This window comes from Rhinolophus sinicus, chromosome 5, assembly GCF_057876585.1.
Source record: "Rhinolophus sinicus isolate RSI-liver-muscle chromosome 5, RSI-T2T, whole genome shotgun sequence".
Classification (NCBI taxonomy): domain Eukaryota; kingdom Metazoa; phylum Chordata; class Mammalia; order Chiroptera; family Rhinolophidae; genus Rhinolophus; species Rhinolophus sinicus.
The window spans coordinates 14,469,724-14,486,388 of record NC_142505.1 but is presented as its reverse complement, the minus strand read 5'-3'; the positions used below and the strand labels follow the sequence as shown (position 1 = coordinate 14,486,388).

General features: G+C 37.0%; 1 protein-coding gene across 8 annotated transcripts in view; it reads left to right on the top strand.

The window, feature by feature from the left end:
• GOLGA4 (golgin A4) overlaps positions 1 to 16,665 on the top strand; it is a 97,035-nt gene that overhangs the window by 54,159 nt on the left and 26,211 nt on the right. For all 8 annotated transcript variants that reach the window (XM_019727638.3, XM_019727633.3, XM_019727636.3 and 5 more), the window contains 6 exons: positions 537 to 665; positions 2,944 to 3,099; positions 4,491 to 8,731; positions 9,357 to 9,478; positions 9,873 to 10,003; positions 16,136 to 16,249. In XM_019727638.3, coding sequence (XP_019583197.3) covers positions 537 to 665; positions 2,944 to 3,099; positions 4,491 to 8,731; positions 9,357 to 9,478; positions 9,873 to 10,003; positions 16,136 to 16,249 — 4,893 coding nt within the window. The remainder of the gene's footprint in view (positions 1 to 536; positions 666 to 2,943; positions 3,100 to 4,490; positions 8,732 to 9,356; positions 9,479 to 9,872; positions 10,004 to 16,135; positions 16,250 to 16,665) is intronic.

Here is a 16,665-nt window from a genome sequence, read left to right as displayed (position 1 = left end):
CAATTCTGTTGGTAGTTTTATTTGATTATATTACATTTTTAGATTTATTTAGGGAGGTTTGACGTTTTTACAAGATTAAGTCTTCCTAGCCGAGAAAGAACAAGGTCAGTACTTTTTAATAGATGGTACATGCCCGGAAAGCTAGGCATGATTAAATGAGTGCATCTGGGGGTGAGGGGTGGGGGAGCAGCTTGACCACAGTGGAGTGCCCTCTCTGAGACCGTCCCTGTTTCCCCTGCTGCACATCCCCATCCTGGTTGGTGAGGGACAGCCCTGCAAGATGTGGAAATGGAGCTTCACCCCCATGGGACTGACTACTGTAGCAGCAGCTCTCCTTGTCGTAAATGAGGAGCAACACTGGTTTTTCTTTTAACTGTCGAGACTGGTGACTTTTGATTTATGTGGGAAATATGTTCTGGTTTTTCCTCTTACAAAGCTATTGACTTGTTGATTAAACTGTAATAAAGGCTGACTTAGTTGTAGAGTGATGTATTTTATTTTAAGTGTTTCACTTTAACTATTTGGCTGATTTTCAGAAATCCTCAGATCAAATCGCTAAATTAAAGAAACTTCATGAAGAGGAGCTGGCCAGCAAAGATCGGGAGCTGACCAAGAAGTTTCAGACCCAAGAAAGGGAATTTCAGGAGCAAATGAAAGTTGCTCTTGTAAGTACTTACTCTGTTTTTGCTATGGGTAAATTTCGCAGCATTTTATAATGTCATCCCCTGGCCCCTGACTCTGAGGTTGAGGTCAGACTACCAGCAGCCTTGACTTTTGAGTCAAGAGGAGATAGGATATAGGCAGGAAAGAGGTGGTCAGAGCTTGTTAGTATTGTGTGAAAATTAAATTTGCTAATCTACAAGCTTTCATTAATAGTGTGTTCATCATCCTTCTCACCCTGGAGGTAGGCCATGATTAGGGAGAAGTAAAGGAGAAGATAGGTTAATTGAAGCTGTGAACCCATGACTGCATTACTCAGAAAGAATGTCTAAAAAACGCACTAGACTGGATGTAGCAGAGCTCAAGACTCGGAAAGTTTTGCCTGAAATACATTTTAAAGAAGAATGATTGAAAATGACCAAGTAGTTTTCATTTGTAGTAGAGTAATTTCAGTAGTAATTTTCAATCCATATGATGTTTAAAAAAAATACGGAAAAAAAAACACCAAAAAAAAAAACCCCAACAGACTGAACTAATCAAATCAACCAGAAAAGCACGATAAGATTTTTTGGAATAGTATAATTTGAAAGTTTAAAACAAAAATCATTTTTTTTCTCAAACTGTGAAAAGCTTTTTATATAAGTTATCATAGGAAGTGTTAATGCCAAAAACTTTGTATATGAAGTTATTATCCATAAGATACTATGTATAGTTTAAAGATGCTTTCAGTATAAAAGAATAAGAAACAGTATTTATAATTTATTCTCCTTTCTCTTACACACACATATATAATAATATTTTTCACTCTTAGTGGGAGCTGGGGCTCTGAGAATTTCCAGCAGCAGTGGTTCTTGGACTGATTCAAGGAGTTCTCTAATCTCTGTGGGTCAAACAGGCACATGGATTTACAGTGCTTTTGGCTGAGGTTAGGGGTTTCGTCTGTAGTCCTGAAATATATATGTTTATGGGCACATATTTATATTCTTTGTTGGTCCGGAAAGGATCTAAAGTAATTTATAAGAATACTGACACTATAACAGGACAGAATAAATTTAAAATAGAGGCATGGAAATGAAGCAACAAAGCAGGAAATAAATGAAGCTGGGAATGGCGCTAAAAATTCTTGTCATAAAGACCAACAGTTATGGGTTTTCATGCTGGAGTCTTTGGCCTTTGGGGGGCACAGAGCCTTGAACACTGGCTGTGTTAAAACTGTCCTAGGAATTGATATGTTCAGATACATTCTGAGTCGAGAAAGGAGGGCACAGACACACATAAAAAGCACACATATGCGCACATGCGCTTGGCCCCTTCCACTCCCCATTCTACCTAGTTTCTCAAAGAAGTTAGCTTTGACTTAAGAGTCAAAATTCTACAGACTATTAAAATTTCCTGTTTTGTTTTTGTAGGCACATAGAGATGCATTTAGAATATAGTTTACATTAAACAATATAGTACGCTTAAAATGGTATCTTAAAATTGATTTAGAAACTACTATTTTCTTCTTAACCTCCTTATAATATGGTAAAGCAAGTGCTTCACCAGAGTGTGATGAATCGGAAATACTGCTGCTGGCACACGAACCTTCGCACTGTGTGTGGATGAGTATACTTCAGTTGGAGTTCAAAGCCACTACATGTTAAAAGTGCTTCTCTCTAGAGCTTCTCTTTTCAAACAATAAACACTTTAAATATGAATGTTGATTTGTAATAAGGACAAAGAAGCAGCTTTTCAGGACTGATGGGATGGTAGAAGAGCCCAGATCATCTGAAGAGTTATGTAGGCTTTTATAGACATTTCCTTCATCTAATCCATATAGTCACATGTAATCCTCTGATTTTGATTGGTTTTCCATGTGGCGCTCCGTATCCTAATGAGGTATTCCTCACAAATTATATAAACTTAAAATCTAGTTTCTCAGCGTAGAGTTGAAAAAGCAAACTCTGGAGGACAGAGAAGAGTTAGCGGCAATTGTGAGACCCTTACATTCAGCAGTGTTTTGCAAAACATTTTAAGTAGTGGGAAAATAGCAGATGCACTGGGGTTACTGGAACAAAGTTTTTCATATCAAGAGTAATTGTGGCAAACATTGGCCAGAGCTCTCTGTAAAAGCCCCAGTACCTTGCTTCTGCAGACTAGAACCTGGGAAGAGAGAGGTGATGATACTGCCTACCTCACAGGGCTGGTGTGCAGAGCGAATGAAATGAATGATTCCTACGGAAGTGCTTTGGGAATGCTGAAGATTTGTATGGGTCTAAGGTAGTAGTATTGTTTTTTGCACAGGAAAAATGTCAATCAGAACATTTGAAGATCACTCAAGAAAAAGAACAGCAAGAATCTTTGGCCCTGGAAGAGTTAGAGTTGCAGAAGAAAGCAATCCTCGCAGAGAGTGAAAATAAACTCCGGGAAGTTCAGCAAGAAGCAGAGACTTACAGAACAGTAAGTTTAAATAATATTCAGGTTCCAGAGCTGTGAATTTACTTGAATATGAAAACTGTGTTATCTCTCCAGTCAGTATAAAGCTGTAGAGAAGCTTTTGTTTTACTGGGTTAGACTTAACATATACATGCACTTCCTTTTTAGGTAGTAGGAGCTATTCATGGGAGTGGCTTGCTGTTTGCTAAGTGGTGCTCCTGACTCTGCCTGTAGCTGGCTGTACCGTCAGCCCCTCACTCTGATTCTTTGCACTCACATGCAGCATCTCCACTCCATTGCCTCCTCACCCTGATCTTTAGGAAGTGGCTTCACTTTGTGGGCAGCCCTTGCCCTGGTACCTTCCTGCCTATCCAGCTTCATCTTATGTCATGTCCTGGACATAATTCATACTCTGTTTGTATCACAGTGTTATTACTCCAATGCCCTGCTTTTACATCGACGTTTTCCCCCATTTCCTCATATTAAACATAATGAATATATTTGTATATGTATTTGTGTATGTCTCAGTGTGCACATTTTTAAGGCTCTCTGGCCCTTCCCTCAGGAGTATATGAAACGTATGGACTGTTTTGAATAAATTAACTGATGTTATTTATTTGGCCTTTTGACTCTGATTTAGATAGTGAATCAGTCACACTAATTACCCATAGTTCTAAACTATGTTTTATTTTCCCATTTCTAATATTTATGTAAGGTGGCATGGTGGAGGGGAATGGGTACTCAGTCCTAGATCTTTTACTTGCTACCTTTGTAAATTAATTATACCTTAATATTTTCACCTGTTACATGAAGAAATTGGATTTGGTAATTCCTTAAGACCTGCTCTGACATTCTATTGCTCTGCCTCACTTAGCCTCTTTTCCTTCCGAGTCAGGACTGATATTTGCATAAGATAATAGTAATCTTTGTAAAATTTGTTTAAGTTCCTTCTTTTTGCAAAACATTCTAAATACTAATTTTTGGGGTAGAAAAATCAGATACATTATTTATCTTCCAAAATTAAATTATTAAAGTAATAGAATAATATTACAGGCCTTAAAAACAGGGGAAAAAAACCCTATCTTTCTATCAATAGTTATTATTATCTGCTTTATGATTTATTTCTTTTTGACTATGCATTCAAAATATCCTTGAAATATATATTGTTGAAGTAGTTACCCAAATAGGTAGAAAGAATCTGGAATTATGAGTTGTGTTAAAAATAGAATCTTTTCTTTGTTATATAATTCTTTTAGGAATTGAGCAGAAATTCTTTGTCCTTTCTAGTGTTTGGTTAATGATTTTAATCTTTGAAATTTAGGTAAATAACTATTAGGTGTAGATATCATGTTGTGTGTATCATTACTAATAAACAGGTCTGTACTTAATAAAAATACATCTGTTTTTATTAACAGAGAATTCTGGAATTAGAAAGTTCTTTGGAAAAAAGCTTACAAGAAAGCAAAATTCAATCAGAAGATTTAGCTATAAATTTGGAAGCTGAAAAAAATAAGCACAATAAGGAAATTACAATCATGGTTGAGAAACACAGGACAGAATTGGAAAGCCTGCAGCATCAGCAGGATAACCTTTGGACTGAAAAACTCCAAGTCTTAAAGCAACAACATCAGACTGAAATGGAAAAGCTTAGAGAAAAGTATGAACAAGAAAAAGAAACATTGTTGAAAGACAAAGAGAGTCTCTTCCAGGCTCATATAGAAGAGATGAATGAAAAGACTGTGGAAAAGCTTGATGTGAAGCAAACAGAACTGGAATCATTGTCTTCTGAACTGTCGGAAGTATTAAAAGCCCGTGACAAGCTAGAAGAGGAACTTTCTGTACTAAAGGATCAAGCAGATAAAGTGAAGCGGGAGTTAGAGTCCAAGCTGGATGAACAGAAAAATCATCACCAGCAGCAAGTTGACAATATTATTAAAGAACAAGAGATATCTATCCAGAGAACCGAGAAGGCATTGAAAGATGAAATTAATCAGCTTGGGCTTCTTCTGAAGGAAAAGGATAAGCATTTGAAAGAGCATCAGGCTCGTGTGGCAGATTTAGAGGCAAATAGGAAACGATCTGAAGGGGAACGCCAGCAGGCATGTGCTGAGCTGGAGCTTTGTCAGTCACAGCAGAAGACCACACACGAGCAGGCAACAGCCTATGAGGAGCAGCTGGCCCAGCTGCAGCAGAAGCTGTTGGAGTTAGAAGCAGAAAGAACTCTTCTTACAAAACAGGTCGCTGAAGTTGAAACCCAAAAGAAGGATGTTTGTACTGAGTTAGACACTCACAAAATCCAGGTGCGGGACTTGATGCAGCAACTTGATAAACAGAATAGTGAAATGGAAGAAAAAGTAAAATCTTTAACCCAACTCTATGAGTCCCAACTTAAAGATAATAACATAGAGCAGGGACAGACCAAGCAAATCCTGATGGAAAAGGAAAACATAATTTTACAAATGAGAGAGGGACAGAGCAAAGAAATTGAAACACTCAAACAGGAATTATCAGCCAAGGAGGACAGTATTAGCAGTTTGCATGAAGAATATGAAGCCAAATTTAAAAATCAAGAAAAAAAGATAGAAAAAATTAAGCAGAAAGCGAAGGAGATGCAAGAAACATTAAAGAAGAAATTGTTGGATCAGGAAGCCAAACTTAAAAAAGAGCTTGAAAATACTGTTCTAGAGCTTAGTCAGAAAGAAAAACAGTTCAATGCCAAAATTTTGGAAATGGCACAGGCTAACTCAGCTGGAATCAATGATGCAGTATCAAGACTGGAAACAAACCAAAAGGAGCAAATAGAAAGTCTTACGGAAGTGCATAGGCGAGAACTCAGTGATGTCATATCAGTCTGGGAAAAGAAACTTAATCAGCAAGCTGAAGAACTTCAGGAAAAACACGCAATCCAATTACAGGAAAAAGAACAAGAGGTAGCAGAACTGAAGCAAAAGATCCTCATATTTGAGTGTGAAAAAGAAGAGATGAACAAGGAAATAACGCGGCTTAAGGAAGAAGGTGCTAAGCAGGATACATTATTAAAGGAGTTAAAGGAACAGTTAAACCAGAAGTCTGCTCATACGAATTCTCTCTCACAAAATGAAACTGAATTGAAAGTACAACTTGAAAAGCTGGAAGTTGACTTGAAGCATTCTCTGAAGGAAAATACTTTTCTTCAAGAGCATGTAGCTGAACTGAAGACACTGGCAGAAAAAGATAAGCTTAAGGTTTTTGAGTTGACTGACAAGTTGAAAACCACAGATGAAGAATTCCAGAGTTTGAAATCTTCACATGAAAGAAGTCAGAAAAACCTAGAAGACAAAAACTTGGAAATCAAGAAACTGTCTGAGGAACTAGCAGTTCAGTTGGATATTTACTCTAAGAAAACTGAAGCCTTAGTACAAGCTAAAACAAATGAACTAATCAGCGTTAGTAATAGTAAAATTAATGCTATTCTCTCTAGAATTTCCCATTGTCAGCTCCACACAACTAAAGTGAAGGAGGCACTACAAATTAAAACCAGCAAAGTTTCTGAATTAGAAGCACAACTTAGACAGCTAACAGAAGAGCAAAATAAACTAAATAGTTCGTTTCAGCAGGCTACCCATCAATTAGAAGAAAAGGAAAATCAAATTAAGAGCATGAAGGCTGATATTGAAGGTCTTGTAACAGAAAAAGAAGTCTTACAGAAGGAGGGAGGTCATCAGCAACAGGCTGCCTCTGAAAAGGAGTCTTGTATCACACAGTTGAAGAAAGAATTATCGGAAAACATCAATGCTGTCACACTGATGAAAGAAGAGCTTCAAGAGAAAAAAGCTGAGATCAGCAGTCTTAGTAAACAGCTAACTGAGCTGAATACTCAACTTCAGAATAGTATCAGCCCAACTGAAAAAGAAGCGGCCATTGCATCGTTAAGTAAGCAATATGATGAAGAACAACGTGAATTGCGGGATCAGGTGCAAGATTTGACTTTGAAAGTTGAAACGCTGAGTAAAGAGAAAATTTCTGCTCTTGAACAAGCAGATCACTCGTCTAACAAATTCTCAGAATGGAAGAAGAAAGCACAGTCAAAATTTACACAATATCAAAATACTATTAACGAACTGCAGATGCAGCTTGAGTTAAAAACGAAGGAAGCCAGTGAAAAGGATGAGCAGATAGCTTTATTGAAGGAAGACCTTGATCAGCAAAATAAAAGATGTGAATGTTTAAAGGATGAAATGGAAGATAAGAAGAGCAAGATGGAGAAAAAGGAGTGTAGTTTAGAGACTGAGTTAAAAACTCAGACAGCAAGAATTATGGAATTAGAGGAGCATGTTACTCAGAAAACAATTGAAATTGAGTCCTTAAATGAAATTCTTAAAAATTATAATCAGCAAAAGAATATTGAACAGAATGAAATGGTTCAGAAACTGCAGCATGTTCAAGAGTTAGGGGAAGAAAAGGACAATAGAGTGAAAGAGGCTGAAGAAAAAGTCTTAAGACTTGAGAAGCAAGTGACTTCCATGAAATCTGAACTTGAAACTCAGAAGAAAGAATTGGAACACATGAATTCGAGTGTGAAAAGCAAAGAAGAGGCGTTAAAGGCACTGGGAGATAGACTTGAGTTAGAGGGTGCTGCAAAATTAGCAGAACTGAAGAAAAAGGCTGAACAAAAAATCGCAGCCATCAAGAAGCAGTTGTTATCTCAAATGGAAGAAAAAGAACAGCAGTATAAAAAAGATACAGAAAGCCTGCTGAGTGAACTAAATACAAAATTGCAGGAAAGAGAGAGAGAAATTCACATCTTGGAAGAAAAACTTAAGTCAGTGGAAAGTTCACAGTCAGAAACATCAATTGTACCCAGTTCAGCAAAAAATGTGGCAGCATGTACTGAGCAAGAAGCAGCAGATTCCCAAGGCTGTGTGCAGAAAGCATGTGAGGAGAAAATCACTGTTTTACAAAGAAATTTAATTGAAAAAGAAAAGCTACTGCAGAGGCTAGAGCAGGAAAAGGAAGAGGCAGTTTCTTCTCATTCTGAAATGCAGTACAAATACCAGGAGCTCTTAAGAAAGCTAGAACATGCCGAAGCAAAGCAACATGAGGATCAAGGTGTGATAAATCATCTTCAAGAGGAACTGGAGGCAAAAAACAAGAAGTGTTCCTTGATAGTGCCCCAGCACATGGAAGAAGAGGGAGGTAAAAATAACATAGGGGCAAAGCAAAACTTGGAAAATGCGCTTGAGGATGTGCAGAAAACCCTCCAGGAGAAGGAACTAACCTGTCAGATTTTGGAGCAAAAGCTAAAAGAGTTGGACTCTTGCTTAGTAAGAGAGAAGGAAAGACACAGAGTTGAAATGGAAGAGTTGACCTCAAAATATGAAAAATCACTGGCTTCACAAGAACAGATGGGTGGAAAAAGTAAATCCACAGAAATTTTGGGAGAAAGTGCTGAAGAAAAGTCCAAGTCACATGCGATGCAACCCCAATTGCTTAGTAACATGGAGGCTGAGCACAGTGACCTGGCGTTTAAGTTAGCATCAGCAGAGCAGGAGAAGCAGAAGCTGAGCAAGGAGATTATGAAACTGCAGAAAGATATTCGAATGTTGCGGAAGGAGCATCAGCAAGAATTGGATATAACAAAGAAAGAATATGAACAAGAAATGGAAGAGAAAATCAAGTAAGTGTTTTTTCAGCATGAATGTTTTTAAGGCGGCCCTCCTTAATTAAGTCCCTTTTTTGTGCCTAATCCAGTTAAGTTTCACCTACCTGAAGTATTACACATAAATTTAATAAGTTAAATACTGAGGAGAAATAAAAACAATTTAAGGCAAGACGCAGTTTTATTCCATGTACATTTAGGGGGGGAAATCCTTTTCTTACATATAAGATCATGGTTTTTAGGTTCATAGCCAAGGAATTATTTTCATTTTGTGTTATTTTAGGATTAGCATTGGATTATATGATGTAGATGTGTATGGTGAAATATTTTCAGTGAAAAGAAAAATTTTCAAATCCCCTGGAGGTAATCATAGTTTACATATCCTTCCAGAAGTAGTTTACTGTGTTAGTCTCTCTCTCTCTCTCTCTCTCTCTCTCTCTCTCTCTCTCTCTCTCTCACACACACACACACACACACACACTCACACACACACACACACACACACTGATATACTCCTGTATGCCCTTAAAAAATGTTTTTATACCACTGAGATCATACTGTGTGCACTGTTGTAAAGACCAGGTAACTCTTTACAGCTTGTTTTTTGTATGACAACTGTTAACTCTGTATTTTTGTTACTCAGGCAGGAGCAGGAAGATCTTGAGTTGAAGCACAATTCTACATTAAAACAGCTGATGAGAGAGTTTCATACACAGCTGGCACAGAAGGAACAGGAGCTGGAAACAACCATAAAAGAAACCATCGGTAAGGAAAAATTTTAATTCAATAAAGAACAAATCGGAATCAGCAGAGACTATTTATAATTTAGGCCTAGTCTTTTCACACTGTGCTAAGTGCTTTAAGTAATTAAACTGGAGAAAAAAGGATTCTTGCCCAAGAAAGTTCTCTCATGGGAACCTGGCACTACCTGCCTGGGCATGGCTTGCCTTACTGAGAGGAGGAGCAGGTGAAAGAACCTGAAAGCATTAGCTAATTAATTTACTGTATAAAGACACTTCTGCTGTCTGAGAAGAGTACATCTGGTCAGTTGATTTTTATCAAATTTGATTTGGAGCATGGGTTCTTACTGAAATTGGGATATAGATATTAATTCTTACCTAATGTGTTTTCTTGTGTGTGTCCGTTTTTCATTTATTAGATAAAGCCCAAGAAGTGGAGGCTGAACTTTTGGAAAGCCATCAAGAAGAGACAAATCAGTTACATAAAAAAATCGTAGAGAAAGAAGATGATCTCAAAAGAACAGCCAAAAGATACGAAGAAATCCTTGATGTACCTTATTTTCTCTATTTTGAAATTTAGCTGTAATAGATTTCATGGTAGTGCTAAAGAAAATTGGATTATCAGATTTCCTGTTTTTCATAATGTAGAGGGTTTTTTTTCTTTTTTTTTTTGCTCAGTATTATCTACGTTAGTATTTCTACATCGTATGCAGATTTATAAGGAGTCTAATTGATTTCCACCAAGATTGTAGTTTCCTGATCAGATTCTGCTAACCAGGCAGTAAAGTCCAGTTGGCAGGTATTGAAGCGACAATGACTTGCTAAGGGGAAGAATGTGTTCTCTTCTCTGTCTTCTTCTCAAAGTCAGGCTAAATTGTGAGAGAACCAGACTAAGAAGTGAGATTTTGTGCTTAGGTAAAGTCTAAAATCTGAGAGTTAGTGTGTATTTTAGAGTGGCTACTTAGCTTAGCTGGTATCTTTCCAGGATGGACAATTAACTTTATTCCATCCCTACCCAATTTGCACGTCCTCAAGGGACAAAAAGTGTGGGAAAAAATGGAATGCATCAGCTAAATCTTTTCTATTTAGTGGGAGAATATTTCAATGTGCTTATTCTGCTAATGGTGGATTATCATTGTCATTTTTGTTTGTGAATATAAGCCATGAATGCTAGTGAGTGTTTTGGACTATAGAACGTTTTCATGTGTAAAACAATGTAAATTATTCTTCATTGCAGATTCTTTAGTTACTCCAAACCTTGTTTCACCATGTACTGAGAACCATTTGATGACTAAGGATGCATAAATCAGAGAATCATGCTTCACCTGACTAGGGCTTCAGGAGAAGTTTGAGGCAGGAATAGATTCTAATAATAATTTTAAATATAATTGAAAAGAGTGAAATTCCAAGATATGACACATACGTATAAATGCCACCTTTTTATCTTTTTTGAGTTTTAGTTCCATCATGAAAAGAAGGCTTGAATAATTTCACACTTTCTTTTTTTTAAAGAGCAAATAATTTATTGTTTAAAGATCACAAGACAACGTCTGGATTTCTGTAGCACAATTTAAATGGTTTACTTTTTTGATAAAGCAGAGTACAATAGAAAAAAACAGTTAGTTTCCAGTAATAGCTATAGCTCTATTCAAAATTAAGACGTCCACAGACATGTCACCTGGAAACAAAAGCCTGGTATAGTAAGCAATGTTTTATCCAGAGCGGCCACTTTTCGTGTCACGAAAAAAGTTCATTCCTATAGGAGGAATGATGTGCTATGTACAATGGCTGTAAGGTCACAGGCTTGAGGGCACCGGAAGTATATTCTATGCCACATTAAGTAGTTTGGTGAGTTTCAAACATCAGTTTACCTGCAACCTTTAACTGATATTTCAGTCAGGTAAGAAAATAAATTAATGTTTATTTATGTTTTTTGATTTACATCGTTAAAAGAGACACAGTTCATTAACATGTAATTCTGGCTAAGAATTACATTTGAGACTCCTTGCTCAGATTTTGGTTAGTAGTAAGAACCTTTCAGAAATTCAAGTTCTTATTAATAATTTGTTAGCTAGGATACATTCAGGTATCAGCCACAACTATGGAATAGGCCCTGGTGAAATAGGTCAAAACTAGGCCAAAAAATATATTATTATTATTATCAACGACAGTATCATAACTATGCCCTTCGTAATTAATAATCATTTCTAAGAATTTTCATTTGGCACCAGATGATGTGTTTTAGAGAAACACTCTGGGATGTTTTGAATCAGACTTGGTTTTGTTAGCTGAATTATGGGAGATAATTTCACATTTTCTTATACTTCCATAGAATATATATGTGTGAAGTTTTAAAAAATACGATTGTTTCTTGAATCCTTATAAATTTTGGAATTGGAAGATACATTAAAGCAAGTTTAGTTTTATCTTCTGTTTTTCTTCTTCCCAGAAGGAAAAGCAAGTTTAGCATAGTATTTTGTAAAGACTTTTCCCTGAAAAAGGACCTTGGGGAAGGTGACAGTTGTTTATCATGGATCAAATTAAGTCAGGGAGCCTCACTGCAGGGATAAACTGCCACAGCTATAGAGTGCCCTTTTGTGAACTGCTTCTCTTTCTCTATATGGGTGGGATAGAGATGGTAGATTTTCCTAGGCTGTGACAAACCTTTGTAGGTAGAGGGGTGAGGGTGCAGGGAGAGAGGTTAGCTGCTGGTACAGCTCATCCTTGAAAATCTGCTGTTTACTAGGGGAAATGAAGGGAATGGACCTTCAAGTTTTAAGCTTACGGGAGCCGAACAAGTGGGCAGGAAGTGGAGGGTGGGCAGAGGAGCTGGGTAGGTGCTCCCCCAAGGTCTTTCCTGTGTCTTAGACCAACATCGTCCTTTAGGAATATAATATAAGCCACAAATATGAGCCACACATGTCATTTCAAGCTTTTAGTTACCACATTAAAAAAAATGAGCAGGTGAACTTAATTTTAATAGTATGTTAACTGACCCATTGTATCTAAAATATTATTTCAATATGTAGTCAATGTAAATATTATATATGCATTAATTCTTTGAGATTAGCATATTTTCACGTTTACAACCTGCCTCAGTTTGGACTAGCCACACTTCAAGTGCTCATGGCCACAGTTCTAGGATGGCTGGTGGCTACTGGATTGGACATTGTGGCCCTAGACTTTCAACTGCCAGGTCTAGGGCTGACTTTGTGATTAAACAAGTCCTCATTGAAACACACCAATTACATACTCTGTCTTGAAGAATTTCCTTTAAAAAATGTAAATATTACTGAAAGGGGATATTAACAGTTCTCAGCAAACATCATATTAGTTTGATTCTGAGACATATTCTCACCATTTTCCCAATTAAAAATTTTTGGAATTGGACTTTTTATGGAATTTGTATATATTATGTAGTGGTCTCCCCCCCTCCCCCCCACAAAGCTGTTATCAAATTTATTTCTCCTGATGACATTACAGAATGCTGTATTTCTGTCATCGATTAAAATAATTCTGTAACTTGTCAATAGCAAAATGGAGCACAGAAACATTTTCATTTTCTTGCCTTTATTATCTTAGGTAACGTTCTTACCATTCTTTACCCCATTTGAAGAAGCCAGGAACTTTTGTCTTCCTTGCGTCACATCTCCTACCTTTCTCAGCCCCTCACATACGTACATACATCCACACACCTTTAGGGTATGAAATCTGCTTATCTTCTCTGATTTAGTAAATCATCTGTTTCTCTTTGTGTATCTCCAGCACAATATCCAACATATAGTAGGCTCTTAGGATGTCATTTCTCATTGTGTCGCATTGTATGTTCCTTCCCTCTCAACTCCACTGCTGCCACAGTCTGGGCTGCCATCTTTCACCTGGTCTGGTCTGTTCTATTAATTTCCCACCTGACCTCCTTGCTGCTAATCTTTTTTTCTAAGGTAGTCATCTCTTCCTATCAGAGTTATTTTCTACCCTGAAACACAGGTGTGATCATATCACTTCTCCTCCTCGATACTTTCAATGGCTTGCCGTTGTCCCAGTGATACCTCCCCCAATTCAGTCAGTTTCAGCCAAACTCAACTTGAGCTTGTTCTTCACCGTGTTTTACCTTTGCTTATGCTTTTCTGTGTGCCTAAAGAGCACATTTTCAAGGTTCATGAATTAATACAGTTGTTACCATCTCTTTTTTGGCTTTTTAAGTTTAAAATTGAAGTTTAATTTAGAAAAAAATTTGTTTGAATCAAATGTATTCACATGGTTTAAAGATCACAATATAAAAAAGTATAGTTGGAGAATGGTCTTTAATGAAAATGGCACATATTTTTATTCTCTGTATTATACAGTCCTGTCTCCCTTCTCCCTCCATGAGTTTCTTATGTAATGTTCCAGTATTTCCTTACGCAAACTGAAACAAAAATGAAACATTCTTTTTCCCTTTTCTACCCAAAGTTCGATTTTCTAAATCTACTCTTCTGCATCATATTGGTCTTTTTTTTGAAACCCCTGAACTGGAATTAATTGTATCTGTGTTCTTTTGGTACTCATCTGTATTTATTGCTTCACTTATAACATGTCACTTTTGTCATACATACATATATGTATAGAGATGTGTTAATTATCTGTCCTCTCCCTTAGACTGGAAGCATCTTGTTGGCAGGGATTTTGTTGTTCATCTCTAGGCTTGAGAACCTAGCCTGATGCTTGCTTCATACTAGACAGGTGGTAAATTTGGAGGAGGTGACACATGGTAGGACAGAGAAGAATTCCTTTGTGAAGAGGGGTGGTGACATCTCATAGGAGGAATGGGATACACACAAGTAAGGGAGTTTACCTAATTGCCTTAGTCTGGAACTCAGAGCACTTTCACTGGCAGGAAGTAGCTCCTAAAGCCACATTGGATTCAAATCTGGTTTCTTTTTGACAGTGATTGTATTTTAGCGATTTGGCTTTGGCATAATAATTAATCTTTAAAACATAATTACTACATATGTGCATATTCAATTTAACTAGATTTGCTTATTGTTTTTACTTCAGAGCAAGCAGTACTGTTTTTTCTTCCCCTCCAAGATGAGAAAGCTTTTACAAAGGAAATTACAGAACCATTTCTTAAATTAGAAATAACATCAAGGATTCTCTTTTAATTCTTACAGGACTCACTTTAGGTTGGTATCCCACAACTGTCAAAGGAAATGTCAGAGACACAGCTAATTGTCATATTAAAATCTGGGCCTAATTGAATAAGAAATTAACAGTGATCCTTACAAACAGGGCTAAGCCACATTTGACACAGACATCACACAGGGTATGCAATAGTAGAATAAAAACGGTAAACCAAGATTGTAGGTGTAATGTATTGTATTGTATTTACAGCAGGTTCTGGTCAGGGGGGGTTTAAGGGTGGTGGCCAGATTAAGGTGGGTCCCAGTGGGGAGATGTCGAAGGAGATCCCTGTTCTGCTTACGTTGAGAGTAGGGGTTCGTTCTTTTTCAGGTGTTCTAAGTTCATGACAGGCAGTATTTAAAATTAGATTTTCCGTGTCGCCTGGTTCATTGCCTTATTTTGTGCTATGCAGCCGATCTCTTTTAGTTTTTGAGACTTATTTTTTCTTGATTCTGGCAAGTCAGCATCTGTTAAATCAAATACCTGTTTATGGTTGTTTTTCCTGTTTAGACTCTTGCTCAGCAAACACTTGTCCTGCCTTCATTACTTAAATCTGATCAATATTCCAATTCCAAGTGTTCTTTTTGCACAAAGGTTATTGCAAGATTTGTAAGAGCAAGGAGAGTTCTGGACCGCTCTGTACAATAAATCATGGCAATTATCAAGACAAATAAAGAAATGGCAGGATGGGCAACAGCCTTTACGCAGGGTAATCAACAAAAGAGAATGATTTGTACACCAAATTTTATAAATAGGATTTTTTTCACCAATAAGTTACATACTATTTTTGCAGCCTTGTTTGTTTTTTGCAAAGTCCAGGGCAAGTAGAGACATTAAATTGGTTACCAATACATTAGACAGTAACTATTTTTTTTCAAAAATAGATTTTAGTTGAACATTTACCTCAAAATATCACTGGTGTGGTTTGGGGGCAGATGTATAGAAGGTGTGCAGATTTGCTGAACTAGGACAAAAAAAACCATCTCTTGAATTGTACAGCCCATCCAAAGGGGCAGGGAAAAAACCATCACAACTTTTTATCAGTAAAGTTGCCAGCTGGCTGAGCAATGCTGTGCATAAAAGTATCTACAAGTTTAAATCAATGATTATTTTATGGAAATCAAACCCTAATATAGAAAAGGCCAAAGTCTTATAACACAGGCTGTATATTATAGTTCTGTCACAACACTGCTACACACCTAATTGTTGCTTAAACGTGGGAACCCTAGTTTAAGGGGGAAGAAATAGCTTGGTGAGCTTTATCGGGTGGGGACAGAGGGAGTGAAGGTGGGAAAAAAGATATCCTAGGAATAGTGAGCAGCTTTAAAAAGGGCTTAGAGTTAAAAGTGGGGTATGAAAGAAAGTGTTTAGAGCTCTAAACACAGTAATGAATTACAGTAATAACAGTGGTTTGTGACTCATAAATGTTTTGGTATTTGTTTCTCCTACAGAGATAGTTTTCTCTATACGCGCTGTTGCTACTCTACTATGTTTGTTAACACCTTTTTTTATTCTAAAGGCTCGTGAAGAAGAAATGACTGCAAAAGTAATGGACCTGCAGACTCAACTTGAGGATCTACAAAAGAAATATCAGCAAAACCTACAGCAGGAAGAAAACCCAGGCAATGATAAAGTGAGAGGAACTGGACTTTGTGTCATGTTTCTGGAAAGCATTGTCATTTCCATTATTTGACTGGCTTACTGACATATATACCTACCTCATTTAATCTAACAAAAACCTTTGCCTCTGTTTATAGACAGTGAAACTAAGTTTCAGTTAGGTTAAATAAAATATTGAAGCTCACACAGTTAATGTTGTATTGGGAATTTAAACCCAATCTGCCAGACTTCAGAGCCTAGACATTTCTGTTATCCTAGGGCTTCTCAGTCTTTCTTGTGGAAAGAGCAGCAAAGGAAAGTGAACCTCAGAGCCCTGAGACATAGCCAAAAGTGGTCCATAGGAAGTACGATAGTTTTAGATGTTTATATTTTGTGCTAAAAATTCATGTAAATGTTATATTCTACTCTATAAGATATCCTTATTTGCAG